Consider the following 15,879-nt stretch of genomic DNA (forward strand, 5'->3'; position numbering starts at 1 on the left):
ACATGAGGACCACCACGAAAAGCTGGCAGTCTGGTGTCAAGTTCCCTGTGTGCTTCCGTAACACAGGGCTGCCACTGGATGAAACAACTCCCACAAACGACAGATGGAAAGCTTATTCCCCATATTACCAACGTTCTGGCCGATTTGAACTTCCTTATCAACAAACTTCCATTTCCTTCCATTTTTCAACTGCCTCTTCATCTCTAAATTTACGTTTTGCAGGAGCCCCTTAAAACTCCCGGCAGCATTCTTCTTCTTCTTGCTACGCCTTAGAACAACATCTGACTCATAGCATAAAACTATTTTCTTCTGTTGATGACTCATATGTATTGCTTCATTCACAAGTGAGCATTAGTGTTTTTTTCTCATAGCAAGTGCATCTGGGATTACGATCCCATAACCACAGGACCCAGTCCATAAACCTGCTATATCACACAACAGTGTGGAGTGTTGTGCTTGGCACTCCTTGAGCGCAGGGCATGAACGGGGACAAGCTACTGCATGACTCAACTGGTCTGGAAGCAGCTGTAGCACCACAGGAAGGTTGGCACCCAACACTTTGGTTGGGAGCTGTTGTACCTACAACAGAATAAATGGGTGCTGCAGAGCAGCTTGGCCATTTCTAGCTTGTCAAGATTCAGTGTCTATGCTGAATTGGGGAAATGACTGTGATTTTACAGCAGGAAACATTTGAGGATCACCATCAGAATATTTTATAGAAAACCAACTAGATTGTCTTACAGCTAAGACATCACTCATGTTTTTAGGAATGGGAAAGTAAACTGCAAACTGTTAACCAAGATTGCTTTAACTAGTTTTCTATCAGTGGCATGTGACAAAACTCTTCTTGAATATACAATGAATGACTCTGTCAACTCCTACTTATTGCAAGCTTTTGGACCCCACAAAACACTTTCTTGCATGCCTATCTATGCACTTTTGAAAGCAGAAGTTCATACAAGGCTACAGAACTAAGCCTTTTCACTTTAAATGCACGAGGCATGCCACACTGTTGCTTCAAAAAGTTAGGCAATACTTGAACAGAAAATGAACTGGGTTTACAATTCAATTTGGCTAACCTTGAAATACCAAGTCTCAAACGAATTCCTAGGGCAACACATTGCATGAAACAATTACTGAGCTAGAGATTTTCAACTGACACCTAAAACCTGCAGGTTTGCAGAGAATTATTAACTAAGTTACTCCAATACTTATGTTTTGCCTGTTTTTAGGGATCTGATGCCCAGAACTAGCATGCAAACATTCTCAAGGATGAAAAATATCTTAGAAGTAGTGCCTTGAATCACAAGATAAAATAGAAAAACAAAAACTGTACAGGGACACTGGTTTACTGCCCTGAATACTAAAGAGTTTGCTACAGTAGAATTTAATCATTGCAACATGCTTGTGGGCCAAGAAAGATTTTAAGTCTTCTCATTGCTTTCTCATTAATTTCTACTTTGTGTTTATTAGAATCTTTATCGTTTTGCCACTCAACTTGCAAACAAAGTAGAAATTGAATGTAACAGGCCGAATGAAGAAGCTGCTCCAGAAACTTGTTTCCATAGCCACCTTGAACAAGCAAAATGCTAACTCACAGCAATCTAGCCAAAGGAGCTGTGGAATTATTCAAAAGCTTTCTCATGCATGAATAATTAACAACTCTCAAAGGCCAGCCTGTTGTATCCTGAAAAAGAAACACTTTTCCTGTTGTGGTATAAATTCCGACAGGGAATTCAAACTGCTTTACCAAGAGGCATACTTCTGTATTCTCATGCCGTTATTCAGAGATGAGCAAGTGTTAAATGGAAAGAGGCAAAACAAAGCCAGCCTTGCAGGACGTATTAACCACCACAATTATTTTTCTATTAAGAGACTAAGGTCCAACTCCAGTTATACTACAATGAATAAAAATATTCAGCGGTACCTCTAGTTACAAACTTAATTCGTTCCGGAGGTCCGTTCTTAACCTGAAACTGTTCATAACAGAGGCGTGCTTTCGCTAATGGGGCCTCTTGCTGCCGCTATGCCGCCGGCACACAATTTCCGTTCTCATCCTGGGGCAAAGTTTCCAACTCGAGGTAACTTTTCCAGGTTAGCAGAGTTTGTAACCTGAAGAGTTTGTAACCTGAGGCCTTTGTAACTCGAGGTACCACTTTAAAGACAGCTTTACAGTGAATTTGACCACTGGCCAGTACTACTCCAACTTGCAGCAGCTGGACAAAATCTCAGGAATAGGCGTTCCCCATCACTGCAATGATTTCATCCCAATAATCAAGATCCCTGTGTGACTCCCAGCTACTATTTTCTGACTGGTTCCAGTTAGTGGTCGCAGGAATGAGTAGCTCAGAGGCCTGAATCTCATTTTATGAATAGGCCTGAAAAGCAATACTCAAGAGGCTCCCTGAACACACATAACTTGTATACAGTGGTACCTCTACTTACGAATTTAACGCGTTCCGAACGTACATTCGTAAGTCGAAAAAATTTGTAACTCGAATCCCATAGGAATGCATTGGGAGAAAAAATTCGTAAGTAGAAGCAACCCTATCTAAAAAATTGTAAGTAGAAAAAATCCTATCTAAACCGCATTCAAGATGGCGGACGGAGCTCAATTCGTAAGTAGAAACATTCGCAAGTAGAGTTATTCGTAAGTAGAGGTACTACTGTACAACAGAACAGAATTTGACCCAGCCTTTTCTTAGCATGCTTTTTTCTTAGTTTGTACATTACCACAGAGGTAGACAACAGGGTGCCCTTCAGATGTTAGGCTCCCATCAGTCCCACTAGCATGGGACATAATTTCACCAGAGATTATGAGTGTTATAGTTCAACAACATCTGGAAGGCACTGCATTAGAGTAACATTAGATATATGACTCTATAATGCAAGAATTAAGATTGGGGGAACAGGTTCTATCATCATAGAACCTGGGAGCTGCAATGGGTCTTAGCTTCTCATGTGTACATGCAATAGAAAAACTCAAGTATGGCTGCATATTATGGGAACATTATGGTTCATAGAATGTATCCACACTAACTTCATCAATGTGTGAAGCTACCCAAAAAATTTAAACACCACCAATTTAGAATTAAACAACAGCCCAAAGATGTACTGAAACAGAGGCAATTACAATTGTTTTACTCTGCAATATATAAAAGCATCAAGCAACTGCTATAACAGCTTTTACTAGTTTTTTACATTCAAAACTAACACTAAAATTCTATCAGGAATAAGACTCAAGTAGACATACAAAGGACTGTGCTGCCAGCTTGTTAAAAAGTTATACAAGCCTTCTGCATTGTATTGCACATGTGAAGTATCACATATCTGTTAGTCGTAGTGCTTAAGATTATGGAAATGGTAAATGTTGTACAATTGGCAAAATAGGTTGACTAATTCTGCCTAAAGTGTGTGCCTTCACTCAGAACTTACATGGTGTCCTACGGTATTGGCATAGGTGTCTGCAATCCAGGACATCTCCCTCTCACCTGTGCTCATGTCAGGAGCAGGCACATCAACACCAGGGCCTGCAGACAAGATTAAGACCATCAACACAATTCAAACACCAGCCTCAATTGTCTCAATTTACAGCCAACCTAAAGTGATGAATATCATAGCAACTCTTATATTCGTTTTGTGAACTATGGTACAGTACTGGTTTGTGCTTTATAAACAATGAATCAATATTTCTTATGATGCACCCGCATTTTGGAGGCTGCTTGGAAGACTTCTGGATCAGATAATTATTATCATCATCATCACCATCATCATCATCGTCATCATCTATACACCAATGCAGCTGCACTGTATACTAGAGCCACACGTGAGGTTAACGGAAAGTGGAACTCTGGGAAAAGATATTTAATGCTTTCCTCTAATTTTCTTCATGCTTTTGGCATGAAAGTGCATTTAGGATTATTGGCAGCCTAGAATCACTGTACAGTCATACCTCGGGTTACGAACACCTCGGTTTGCGAACAGTTCGGGTTATGAACTTCACAACCCCGGAAGTGTTTTCGCCCCGCGCGCGTGTGCAGAAGCAGTGCGCGTGCGCACTTTGCGCATGCGCAAAATGGCGCGGCGCGTCCCGTTCGGGTTACGAACTATTCGGGTTATGAACTGCGATCCGGAACGGATCGCGTTCGTAACCCGAGGTATTACTGTACAGAGATTTTTTGAAGAAATATCTTTAAGCAGGAAAACAATGCAAATATAACAATAATTCATTTCCAGAAGTATTTTCCTGTTAGACCAGAAGCAATTCAGTTCTTTGCAGTATTCCTCATATTGGAACAAGCCCCTTTTTACAGAGGTATTTCTGGTTATGAGAAGCTATTCCAATTTTTACAGGGAAAAAAATTCACAACTAAAAAATGGAAACAAAACAATTCACGCACTAGTGCAAGTTATAGGGGATATTAGAAAAGGCTGGAAAACACAGTATAAGATAGTCATTTCTGAAACCATCAGGTTATTTTGGAATGCTATGACAAAGCCTTGTTTTTTGGTTGCTACAAGGTGGAGCTTCAATTTCCTTCCTCAACTTCCTTTAAAACTGGCACAACTTCGACCAGCATGAAAAAGCAAAAAGTAACAAAACTGCTCTGAGTATCAAACCGACCAGGTTAAGAAGAGCTATTTTGCTACGTTTGCACAGCTGTTAGCTACTCAGGTACAATTCTGGGGCCATAGAATGAAAGCATTAACTCTGCGCAAAGCAAATACTGTACAGTGTTCAGAATTATTAGGAAAGAAAGCAAAAATAAGTGACGGATGCTGAACAAGACTATGCAACATCTACATGCAAACATGTGCAACCCTGGTCACAACCACATCAACAAGGTATTGGTATATTTGAAAAATATACAAAAGCAAATAAATACTCTGGAGTATGCCAGCATCTTTCTTTTCAAGTAGGGATGACCAACAGCAACTAGATCTGAGCCATAAAGCAGTTTTGCATGGTCCCCAACTGGCACCACTAAAATTTAATCAAGGTTTGGTGAATTTTTACCCAAATATCACACTGTAAAGCCCTTACTAAAAAGTTATGTTGCTCTTATGGTACAGTCTGACAGCCTATGAGTGGGTCAGAAGATGTGTATGTCAGTGCAATATACTATGGACCTTGGGCTAAAGTATAAAGCCAACCTCTTGGATTCAGATATTGGCAATCCCTGTTTTAAGTAAAGACCATGTGGCTTAAGCTTAGAGAAAAGAGAGGCAAGGGGAGTTTCAAAAGAAACAGATAATGGGTTAAATCTGAAAGAAAGTTAACGGAACGAAAGATTCCTATCCTCCCTTTTTCCAGCATGCCCTTTCCTCCATCACACATGGTAAAGGAGAGCTCCAATATTGCACAGGTTACTAAGTAAAACTCCACTGTATTATAAATATAGGAGCTCTACTCAGTGACTGGATGGAAGGTGTTATCTGGCAAGTCACTCAATTCTCACTGGGGAAGTAAACCTGTGTCTGGGTACACCTCCGTACACAATAACCCTTTGTGTGTAGGGATCCAGCAGGTCAAAGAGAAGCTAAAACACTTCTCAGCATTCAGTCACAAGAGTCTGCAATCAGAAGTGGTGCAGCCCAGACACAGTATAACTTGATAGATTGCTTGGAATAAAGAAACAAAGCAATATTGGCATTTCTCCATGTACCTAGAGGTGATAAATGCAATGGTTACACTGTGGTGCATGAGTTACTCAGAACATGCTAAGCAACTGCTAAAACCTTTCTGGAGAGAAAAAGGCAGAAAATGCTGCTGAGCCATCTTTCTCATAGCAATTGTTACAGCAGTTGCTGCATAACATACCAATAAAGCCCTTCTTTGCGAGTTCTATGGTAAACCGTCTTGTGATTTTTTCCAATTCATTATCCTATAACAAAAAAGCAGTTAAGGTCCAGGTCGCAAGACATCAACCATTAATGTCATATGTTAAAATATTTTACCAAGAAAAACATTCAACAATACATGTGTTTCCATTGCTTATGTGCTCTTAGTCATACTACAACAACTCTGCTTGGTGCAGTGGACACATCCCCACAGTTACATTGTGCTTGAAACATTCCAAGCACCTTGTAAATGCAGTGCAACTACAGGAGTAACCTCTTAATCCAATCTCTGGATCTAAACTTGGAATAGCAGGAAGGAGACATGGGATCGATCCCAACCTTGCAATGAGTTTGAGGAACAGTGAAAACACCCAGCCCTTCTCCGGGGGAAAGCAGTGTCCTGGTGAATTTAAATGTTTGGTTGGCTAACAAGGTCAGCCAAAATCTGTGGACCCCTGTAAATAAATTTAAGCAATGTAACCTTTTACATAGGAGATTCTGAAACACCTTGTTTTAAAACCTTAAATTGTGAATACATTGCCTACGTTTCATTCATGAACATGCTACAGAATGCAAGATTTCCACCCCACTGTCACAATAGCCCTACTATAGCAGAGTAATTTCTCAAACTTACCCAACCTAAACATGCTGTCTAAAAGATTTCTGTCAGATTGGAACTTACTGTATAATTTCTAGGATTGATCTTTACACCAGCCTTTGCACCACCAAACGGCACGTCTGAAAACAAATGTTTGTGCTTAAGTTAAACAAGAACGCAAAACTTGCAAAATAAGAGTAGGGGTAAGTGATGGGGAAAACAGAACCTGCCACTACTGGTGAGGAGTATTCGGCATTTTCTTTTTTTTTTATTAACAAAATAATTTATATACCACCCTCTTGCAAAACGTCAGGGTGGCGTACAGCAACATTAAAAAACCATTAAAAGCAACGCAGATTGTTATTGGCACTGAATCACAACTATATGGAGATAAATCCTAGAAAGTGAAGAATTTTGCTGAGCCCAAATTCCCACACATTTCGAAGCTGGGAAAGAAAGCAGGGGAAAGACTACAGGACCCTGAGGTATAATCCTAATCCCTCTTTAAGAAGAGAACACCTAAACTGGCCTATGTGTGTGTTTTAAAACAATGAATTAAGTCTGATTTATGAATTAGTGGGGCTTAACAGGCAGCTTTGGCACCATATAAATTGTAGATCGATTTGGTGTGTTCCCAAATCCTGTTAATCGGTAAATATGGTTATTCCCCATATAAACCCTCTCTACCACCAATACATCCCACTAATTTAGTCCTGTTAGAAAATTCACAAAAGTTACTAACTGGCAAAGAATGTTTACTAGACTGCTGGGAGATGGCAGAGAAGGGATGAGTTCTGTCATTCCTGTAGGAGCTATATTTCTAGGTTGGATGTGAAGGTGGCTTTTCTTCTCTGGCAACCAGCTTAGTTTCTGTGCTGGGCACAGAAGAGGGTTGAAGTGATCCATCTTCTCTCCACAAGCCAATTTCCTTAGCTGCTGCTACTCTTTGTTGCCCATGGCTAACAGGCAAGTGCTTAAATAAAGGCTATGCTAATTCAATGCTAAACCTAAATTTCTTCTCATCTCAAGCAGATAACTGCTTCACTGAAAACATCAAATGAAGGAGAACAGAAGGAATTAAGTATTTTATATACCATTGCGGCGTACAAGACGACTGGGCGTATAAGACGACCCCCAACTTTTCCAGTTAAAATATAGAGTTTGATATATACTCGCCGTATAAGAAATACGACCCAGTGTATAAGACGACCCCCGACTTTTGAAAAGATTTTCCTGGGTTAAAAAGTAGTCTTATACGCAGGAATATACTGTATAATAAATACATACCTAGCCCATCTCATATTCTAGTGTAATGCTTGAGATTTAAGTTTGACATGGCCTCAAGATTCTTAAATAGCATTAGCAATGACTGAACGTACATGAACCTTTACAAACATCACTTACCCACTACGGCACACTTGTATGTCATTAGAGAAGCCAAAGCTTTCACTTCATCGACACTCACTTCAGTACTGTAACGAATACCTGAAGGAAAACAATAAGCCAACTTAAGTTTTCATAGTCAAGTAGAAACAAGCCTCAAAGGCTAAGAATAAGTGCCATGTGCACAAGAAGCATTGCAAAAGAATCACTGTGAAAAAGTCCCACACAAGCAATTTTTCAGTTCTCTGGAGTCAGACAAAAACACCCCAAATTTGTATGCAGCACTGCGTATTTTGGGTCTTTGGACCACAATAAAGCTGTGTGTGTAAATACCCTTCCTTGATTAATAGCAATTAATAAATATGTCAAGAAGCTTACTGACACAATCTGTCCTGAATGTTTGTGCTAGAATACATACCCACTCTAAGGAAGTTTTAAATGTTTCACTGTTTTTAGCATTTTGCTAGACGCTGCCCAGAGTGGCTGAGCAACCCAGTCAGATAGGAAGCATGTAAGTAATAAAATTATTATTGGTTAACACCCCTGCAATTCTGGCATTGTTTTGCAGTGTTACAGGCAAAGAACTGGAATACTCCAATTCTAGCCCTTATGCACTGAAGCAAAATGCTATCTTCACATTTGGTTGTTAGTGTGTGGTTTGGAAATTACTACCATATGCAGGAAGCTGTTGTTCAAGAGGGTAGTTTTGCTTGCTTGGAATACCTGAAGCCACAATATGAATAATTTCTACTTTAAAGAAAAAGAATTCTCCCCTTCATTTTGATATTACAGTGACTTAACAAAATCTAAAATCTAAACAAAATTTATTATCCTTTGCCTTTTGTGAAAGGGGCTGAGCAATGACCTATGAATTACTTCCTCTTAAGATATATATACACTTGCTCTGGGAGAAACAAACAATTGGAAGGTGTCACTTTAGCCAATATATATTTCTAGAGAAAGCCTACAAAGAAAGGTCAACTAAATGAAGTTTCAATTCTGTACAAAAGTGGCTTCTAGCAACTCCATTTATAATAATAATAATAATAATTTATTATTTATACCCCGCCCATCTGGCCGGGTTCCCCCAGCCACTCTGGGCGGCTTCCAAAAAAACAGAAATTCTAAAATACAGAAATCCATCAAACATTAAAAGCTTCCCTAAACAGGGCTGCCTTGAGATGCCTTCTAAAGGTCTGGTAATTGTTCTCTTTGACCTCTAGTGGTCAATTTGTATTTAAGAAGCACAAAATCAGCTCAAATGATTCTCCTTTCAATTCTGCATCTAGAAAGTAAACTAATTGTTTAACTATAATACATGAAAACTTAGTGTTAAGACAGGACATGCTAACTTTCTCAAGGAACTACTTGAACTATAAGTTGTGATGTTGTTGCCATTAAGAAAATATAAGTGCAGGACCACTGAGAGTTGAGACAGTACAATGAAACAAGAGCCATCCACACTGTTCTGCATAGTTGCTGTATTCTGAATATGGGTATTCCCTTGACAACTCTGGTATCATTTGCTCGAGGAGAAATGTTTCAGTTTACATTCGCCTTCATTTCTGAAGCCAAGCTACTAACTGCATATGGAGGAAAGAGATGAACCACTTTTTAATGGTAACATGTCTGGAATGTACAAGGACATACAGTATTGCAGTGTTTGTTCTAGCTGGAGTCAACATTTCATCATTCCAGTCTTTCGGAAGCACATTAATTGGAGGCATGCCTGCTGTCTGATAGCACGCTTAGGGTTGCCCAATCCACTGACCAAGGCAGAAAGTTCAGTAATTGTCATGACAAGTTCATTCCAGCAGTTAGAAATTTACCAAATTGGATCCACAAGGCAGCTTTTTTATAAAAAAAACAAAACAGTGATATACTGTGCTGTTTTGTACTGAAAATGCCACCAACACCTTTAGAAAGCAAAAGCAGTGGTTCAATACTTGAGAACCCAAACTACACTGTATATGCATTAGAATCACTTAATACCTGGGCACTCTAGATAAGGATACACATATTAATTTGAGTACTGTATAGTGATAAAGTTTCAGTCTTAGTTTTCAGTCAACTTATTCTTTCCAGTTTGACTGGAACCAAAGACTAGGATCCAAAGAACTATGAGAGTAGTATGTGAGCTCAAAAGACAGAGTTCCAAGAGGTAGAACATTCACACCCCCACACCCCCACACAAAAAAGTTTGCTTTTCTAAACCTGCTAAACTAGTGCAAGCTCCTTGCATATGTAGCTCTCCTGAATCACAACTAAAGGCTGGAATATTTCCAGCTGTTTGGTGCTAGCATCAGATGTTTAGTTGATAATCCTTTAAAGACCTGGGGGGGGGGGGAATCAGTCAATTTCTTTGGTACTGTATTTAGATAACTTAATATCAGGGATTCTTTAGCATTGCTAGAGCCTATTAAAAATAATTTTCAAATAAGTATACTTACATGAACTATCTCATTTATTTTAAATGACCAAACCTTAATAAATGAAGGTGTTTCATAAACTGCAATTTGAGGCAAAATCCATTCAACTTTGGACCATCTGCAATTACTGGTAGGTGCACTACAGAATACAGAACACAACTAATCTTCAATAGAGTAAGATTGTATGTAATGTCTGTCTGGCAGCTACTTTTATTACCCCCTACTATGAAACTGGAGCTAATTCAGCAATAGTAGGTTACAGATGTAATGTGTGAAGGGAAACACCATTTTTAGCAATTATAGTCATATTCCCAAGTCAGTGGAGTGGTGAAGCTGACTAGTCCAGAGTGCAAGCAGCTTCTGTGCAGTCAATTCCATCTCTAAGTAAAACGAATAAAGTATTATTGAATGTGACGCAGCTGTAGTGCATATAGCAAAAAGGGAAATGGACAATAATACATTAATGAAATGGTGGGACACTGATATGTAGGAGTTAAGTAGCCACATATCTTTTGATGCTTAAAGTGCTGTGGATGTATAAATATCAGCAAGTATAGATTTTACTATACTTAAAAGAGCCTAGAAAACTACTTCAGGTATTCTGTGCAAGGAAGCTAGTTGCTCATGTCTGCAATAACTCAAGGACCACCTCTTTCCATAGGAACCTACCCAGATACTCTTCTGAAGCCCTTCTTCGTGTGCCTCCTTCCTTGAGAGGTGTGGAGGGTGGCAACATGAGAACGGGCCTTTGTTTGCAGTGGAATGCTCTCCCCAGGGAGGTTCGCTTGGTGCCTACATTATACACTTTTAGGTGCCAGGCAAAAACATTCCTCTTTAACCAGGCCTTTGGTTGATTGTCGTCCAATGCCCTTAAAAAATGGGGGGGGGGCATTATTTTGTTGTTTCTGTTTTTATTTGGATTATATACTCTATGTTTTTATATTGCAATTTTGTTTTGTGAATCGCCCTGACACCTGTGGGCATAGAGTAGTATATAAATAAATCATCATCATCACTGACCCATTCAACTGACCCCATAGATTGTAGCAGTACCAACTGCTAGGAGCTTGCTATGGCTTTTCCCAACTCCCATTTGAAGTACTACAGAAAACTGCACACTAGTTTGACAAGAGACCATGATTGACCACAAATAACATATGCTCCAATAAGCAGCCTAGCTCTGCAATACTATCTCAAAGTACAGTGGACGCTCAGGTTGCGAACGTGATCCGTGCAGGAGGCATATTCGCAACCCGCAGCGCCGCGTCTGCACATGCGCGGGTCGCAATTTGGCGAATCTGCGCATAGTGCAATTTTTGTTTCTGCGCATGCGCGAGCACCGAAACCCAGAAGTAACCGTTCCGGTACTTCTGGGTTCGGTGTGGTGTGCAACCCAAAAACACGCAACCTGAAGCGTCTGTAACCCAAGGTATGGCTGTATCTGCAAAACTATCACCTGTAAGTCAAGTTGGGACTAGGGGAAACAGTGGTTCAAATAACCTCTCAGTCAAGTCACTGGTGAAGGTATCACTCTCTGTTCCTGATCAGGAAAGAAGGGAAATAACTATATTGTGTGCATTTGACAATGCATCTAGGTTTATCAACATGACATGTGTCACAGTGGCCTGGGTGGGCTACTTCAGAGTAACGACTCCACACAGCTCTGCATTTTATCCTTTTATTGGTGCTGTGTATTTACAGTGCTGAAAAGCAGTGCTATTTACAGATGGTAGTACATGTTGTCAGTCTTCCGCAGAACCTCCGAATGGCGGTTCGCGCGTTTTCCTCCAACAAAGTAATCTTGGCATACTGAATCTCCTCCCCCGGCGCTTCTTACACAATTCCGGGGTAGCTGGGATCGGCCTCTTTCCCACCGTCTCCCTGCTTCCCTGTTCCTTTCCCCGGTGGTGCCTGTGCTCCGCTAAGGTACTCAAGCTCCTGTTTCCACTTCCTGAATCACCACTCGAAGTCTCCCCCTCCCCGCTGGGGGAGGAGCTGGTATTCAGGATGGGAGGGGGCTGTCGGTAGCTCTTATCCCTCACAACATGTAATTTTAAACAGCCCAATCTGTCGCATCAGCATACCAAAAAGGTTAAAATGCTGTATCTTGGCATTATCTGTTTGACAGAACACCAGAAGACTAAAAAGAAATAAACTAAATGGGAGGAGGATCTTGTTACTGATAGCTCACTGATACTTTGTTTTTAATCAAGTACGCTATGAAAACTACCCACCGTTTTATGAAGCTAAACAAAGAGCTCCATTGGAAAAGTGCTGAAGGGCAGGGGCGAGGCCCCTACATGGAAGTTATACAGCAAAGTTAACATTTCTTATTCAGTTGTGCACAATACTGTTAGAACTCCTAAAACTCAAAGATGATGAGTCAATATGCTTTTCTGTAAAAGTCTTAAATTACAAAATGACTCATAGCTATGCAAAATACTTTCCAATTGAACCAGCAAAGAATCTTACTTGTTTAGGGTTTTTCCTTCCCTGGCACAGTGGCACACCCAAAAATGCAAGTTAACTTAGAAGGACGTGATTTATTAACAACAGAGTCACCTCCTTTGCATGGAACAGTAGTGAAAGTTACTCTAGAATCATCAGCAAAATTGAGAGCAATGCTGTAACTTCTGCTTGTGAAAGGAAGAATAAACTTTAGAGATTTTTTAATATATATTTCACATGTTTTTTCCTATGGCTGTCTCCATATCAGCACACACAAACTAGGTTAGCTACTCTCCAAAAATAATATTTTTTAAAATAAAAGTAACATATTTTACTACACGCTTCACAGACATAAGAAAGTAGAGAAAGAGAGATCATTTAAAAGGTAACAGTTTAAGTGGCAATAAATGGCAATGATGCAAAACAAAAGTTTGCTCATTGCTGAAGCAACACTACAAGAACCCAGTCTACTGATGCAAGAAAAAACAACCAAGGAAAACAAACATATTCAAATGTGAACACAGAAAATAATTTTCTAGCATAACATTAACACTCATTCAAATTGTTGGTCTATTTTCTCCAGTTTCTCTACTAACAGGGCCACAAATGCACTGGACTTTGGAAGTTATGCACTGGACTTTGGAAGTTTGCATTAGCTTACCTTGGGTTACTGAACACACCATTTTAGTCACATTTTTAAAAGTCTACAGGGATAGGTCAACTAAATCATATGTCAGGTACGTCATGAACAAGGTTTACACATTTCTAGAAACTATTGGAGATCAAGCACACAAGGACCAAACAAGTAACTGCCAGAGCCTAGCAGAGTGGACCAAGACGTTGCTCCAAGTAAGAAAATAACCACCCGAGTTTCAAAGACATCATCTTGGATTTACAAGCTCTTTTTAGAGTCATCCCTATTTCTAAAATGTCTGACTGCACTTAGAAGTCATGAGCTGTAAATTGCTTATTCCTTAAATCCCCAAATGCACCACAAATGTATTAATAAGCTTGCTAATGGAAGAACTATTCATTTTCTTATTTGGTATTCTTTTTAGAGAGGTTTTGTTCAGACACCAAAGGGAATGGGGTTTCTTGCTCTTGGGCTGTTCTTCTGTTCCCTTGCCAGTAAAATCAGCTTGGGAGTGTGTAGGTTGCAGCAAGAAAGCCCACATCTCCCTTTGACCAGCAGCCTCAGTGCTGCATGCTGTAAAAACAAAAACTATCCTTGAGTTGTTCTTCCTCAATTGTCTGAAAAAGGCAAAAGAATTAATAATTAAGGCATGCCACTTGCAGAAATTGGGTGCATCTGATGGAAAAGAAAAAAGAAGAGATGATTTATCTGTTTTCAACATGCAGTACTTTAACTGGCTTTTGCATTTCCTGCTTTTGTAATGTACACAATCTGGAATTTGAGTTCCCTTTAAAATGGCTCTCCTCTGCATTAATAGTCACACAAGTGGTCAAACCACTTTTAGTTTTTACATAATTAGATAATTAAGGTTCTTTAAGTGTCATATGTAAAAACTCTAAAAATGCAATCGTAACAATGTATACTCAGAAGTAAGTCATATTGATACAATGGCACTTAGTGGGGCTAGGATTGCAGGCTAAATTACAAGTGCAAGTATTTGGTTTCCCTATACAACACCAAGCCACACTTGAGTGATCTGGATTTAATACTATTTCGACATTACCAGATATACACACATCAGGTATTTTTAGTAATAAAACTTGAACGAAAGGAAAAGTGAAGATGGCTGTGTTGACAATAAGAACCTTATTAGTATGAACAAAGGACAAAATAAGTTGGCCAATTTGTTTCTGCTTGTGGGATTTCCATAGGCATCTGGTTAATGAGAACTAGGTGTTGGACTAGTCAGGCTTTCAACCTGATTCAGTAGGGCCCTTCTGTTTATATGTTGATGACATGAGCAAATGAAGTAGCCACATACAAAGTCAGACTAATGCAGCATTTAGCACAGCACCATCTACTCTGACTGGCAACAGCTCTTCAAGGTCTCAAAGATTAACCTTTCTTGAACTTGTTTTTTTCATACAGAAATTCCCATATACTCTATCACTGATTTATGACTCATTTCCATAAGTAATACTACCACTCATAACCATATGAAACTAATCTTATGAAGATAACAGAGTGTCAGATCACTATTGTCCATTGCAGCAGCCTCTACAGTGTCTTAGGGAAGGGACAGCCAACATCTTGTTAGGCAACAGGTAAGAAATGGCATTAAAATATCCCACAGCAAATAAGGACAAGTTGTGTCATCAGTGAATTAAAGAATCACACTGGAGTCTGCCAATCTGAAATTGTCTGTACAGTTTCCCTATTATATATATATTTTAAAATTTGTATAGTGCAATCTGAAGAGTACATGACTGCCAACATACACGGGCATCACTTTATTGGGGCCAAACTCAATTTAAGAATGGATGAGAAGGCAAAAAGTTCAGAATGCTGGGGTTCATACTATAAATCTATAGGGTTTAATTGTTGAGCAGATTCATGGGAGGGCAAACTATCTTTATACCAGTATTTCCAAATTTGTTTTGTTTTATGCACACTCTAAAGCAGGCATCCCCAAACTGCGGCCCTCCAGATTTTTGGCCTACAACTCCCATGATCCCTAGCTAACAGGACCAGTGGTCGGGGAAGATGGGAATTGTAGTCCAAAACATCTGGAGGGCCGAAGTTTGGGGATGCCTGCTCTAAAGAATATATGGTTCACTGAGTAAACAAACAGCATTTGAGATTTAAATATCAGCAGTAATTCAAAAGGTAGCAAGCGATATAAAATTATGTAACAAAATAAAAAAATTCCTTCCAGCAGCACCTTAAAGACCAACTAAGTTTTTATTTTGGTATGAGCTTTCGTGTGCATGCACACTTCAGATTTTATTTTGTTTCGACTACGTCAGACCTACCTGTAAATAAAATTATGTAGTTAGAAACAAGTAACCATACGCAGTTTAATTTTTATGTTGTGCTCCAACAGAGACACTTACAGTTATTAATCTAGTACTGATTAAAACTGCTACGACTTTAAATATATTACATACCAATATGCAAGGCTGACAGGATTTAAGATCCCCTGTTTGAACAGGATCTGAAGTCAATTATCTACTCATGCTGACAAAAGAATCAGCACAGATTTGTTC

The 15,879-nt window shown here is 39.4% G+C and overlaps 1 protein-coding gene across 1 annotated transcript in view; it reads right to left on the minus strand.

Annotated features, from left to right (window-relative positions):
• GLUD1 (glutamate dehydrogenase 1) overlaps positions 1-15,879 on the minus strand; it is a 40,236-nt gene that overhangs the window by 11,677 nt on the left and 12,680 nt on the right. Inside the window, exons 2-5 of the mRNA XM_035138278.2 lie at positions 7,844-7,924; positions 6,524-6,579; positions 5,822-5,885; positions 3,436-3,530 (exon numbers count right to left, since the gene is read on the minus strand). Coding sequence (XP_034994169.1) covers positions 3,436-3,530; positions 5,822-5,885; positions 6,524-6,579; positions 7,844-7,924 — 296 coding nt within the window. The remainder of the gene's footprint in view (positions 1-3,435; positions 3,531-5,821; positions 5,886-6,523; positions 6,580-7,843; positions 7,925-15,879) is intronic.

This window comes from Zootoca vivipara, chromosome 5, assembly GCF_963506605.1.
Source record: "Zootoca vivipara chromosome 5, rZooViv1.1, whole genome shotgun sequence".
Classification (NCBI taxonomy): domain Eukaryota; kingdom Metazoa; phylum Chordata; class Lepidosauria; order Squamata; family Lacertidae; genus Zootoca; species Zootoca vivipara.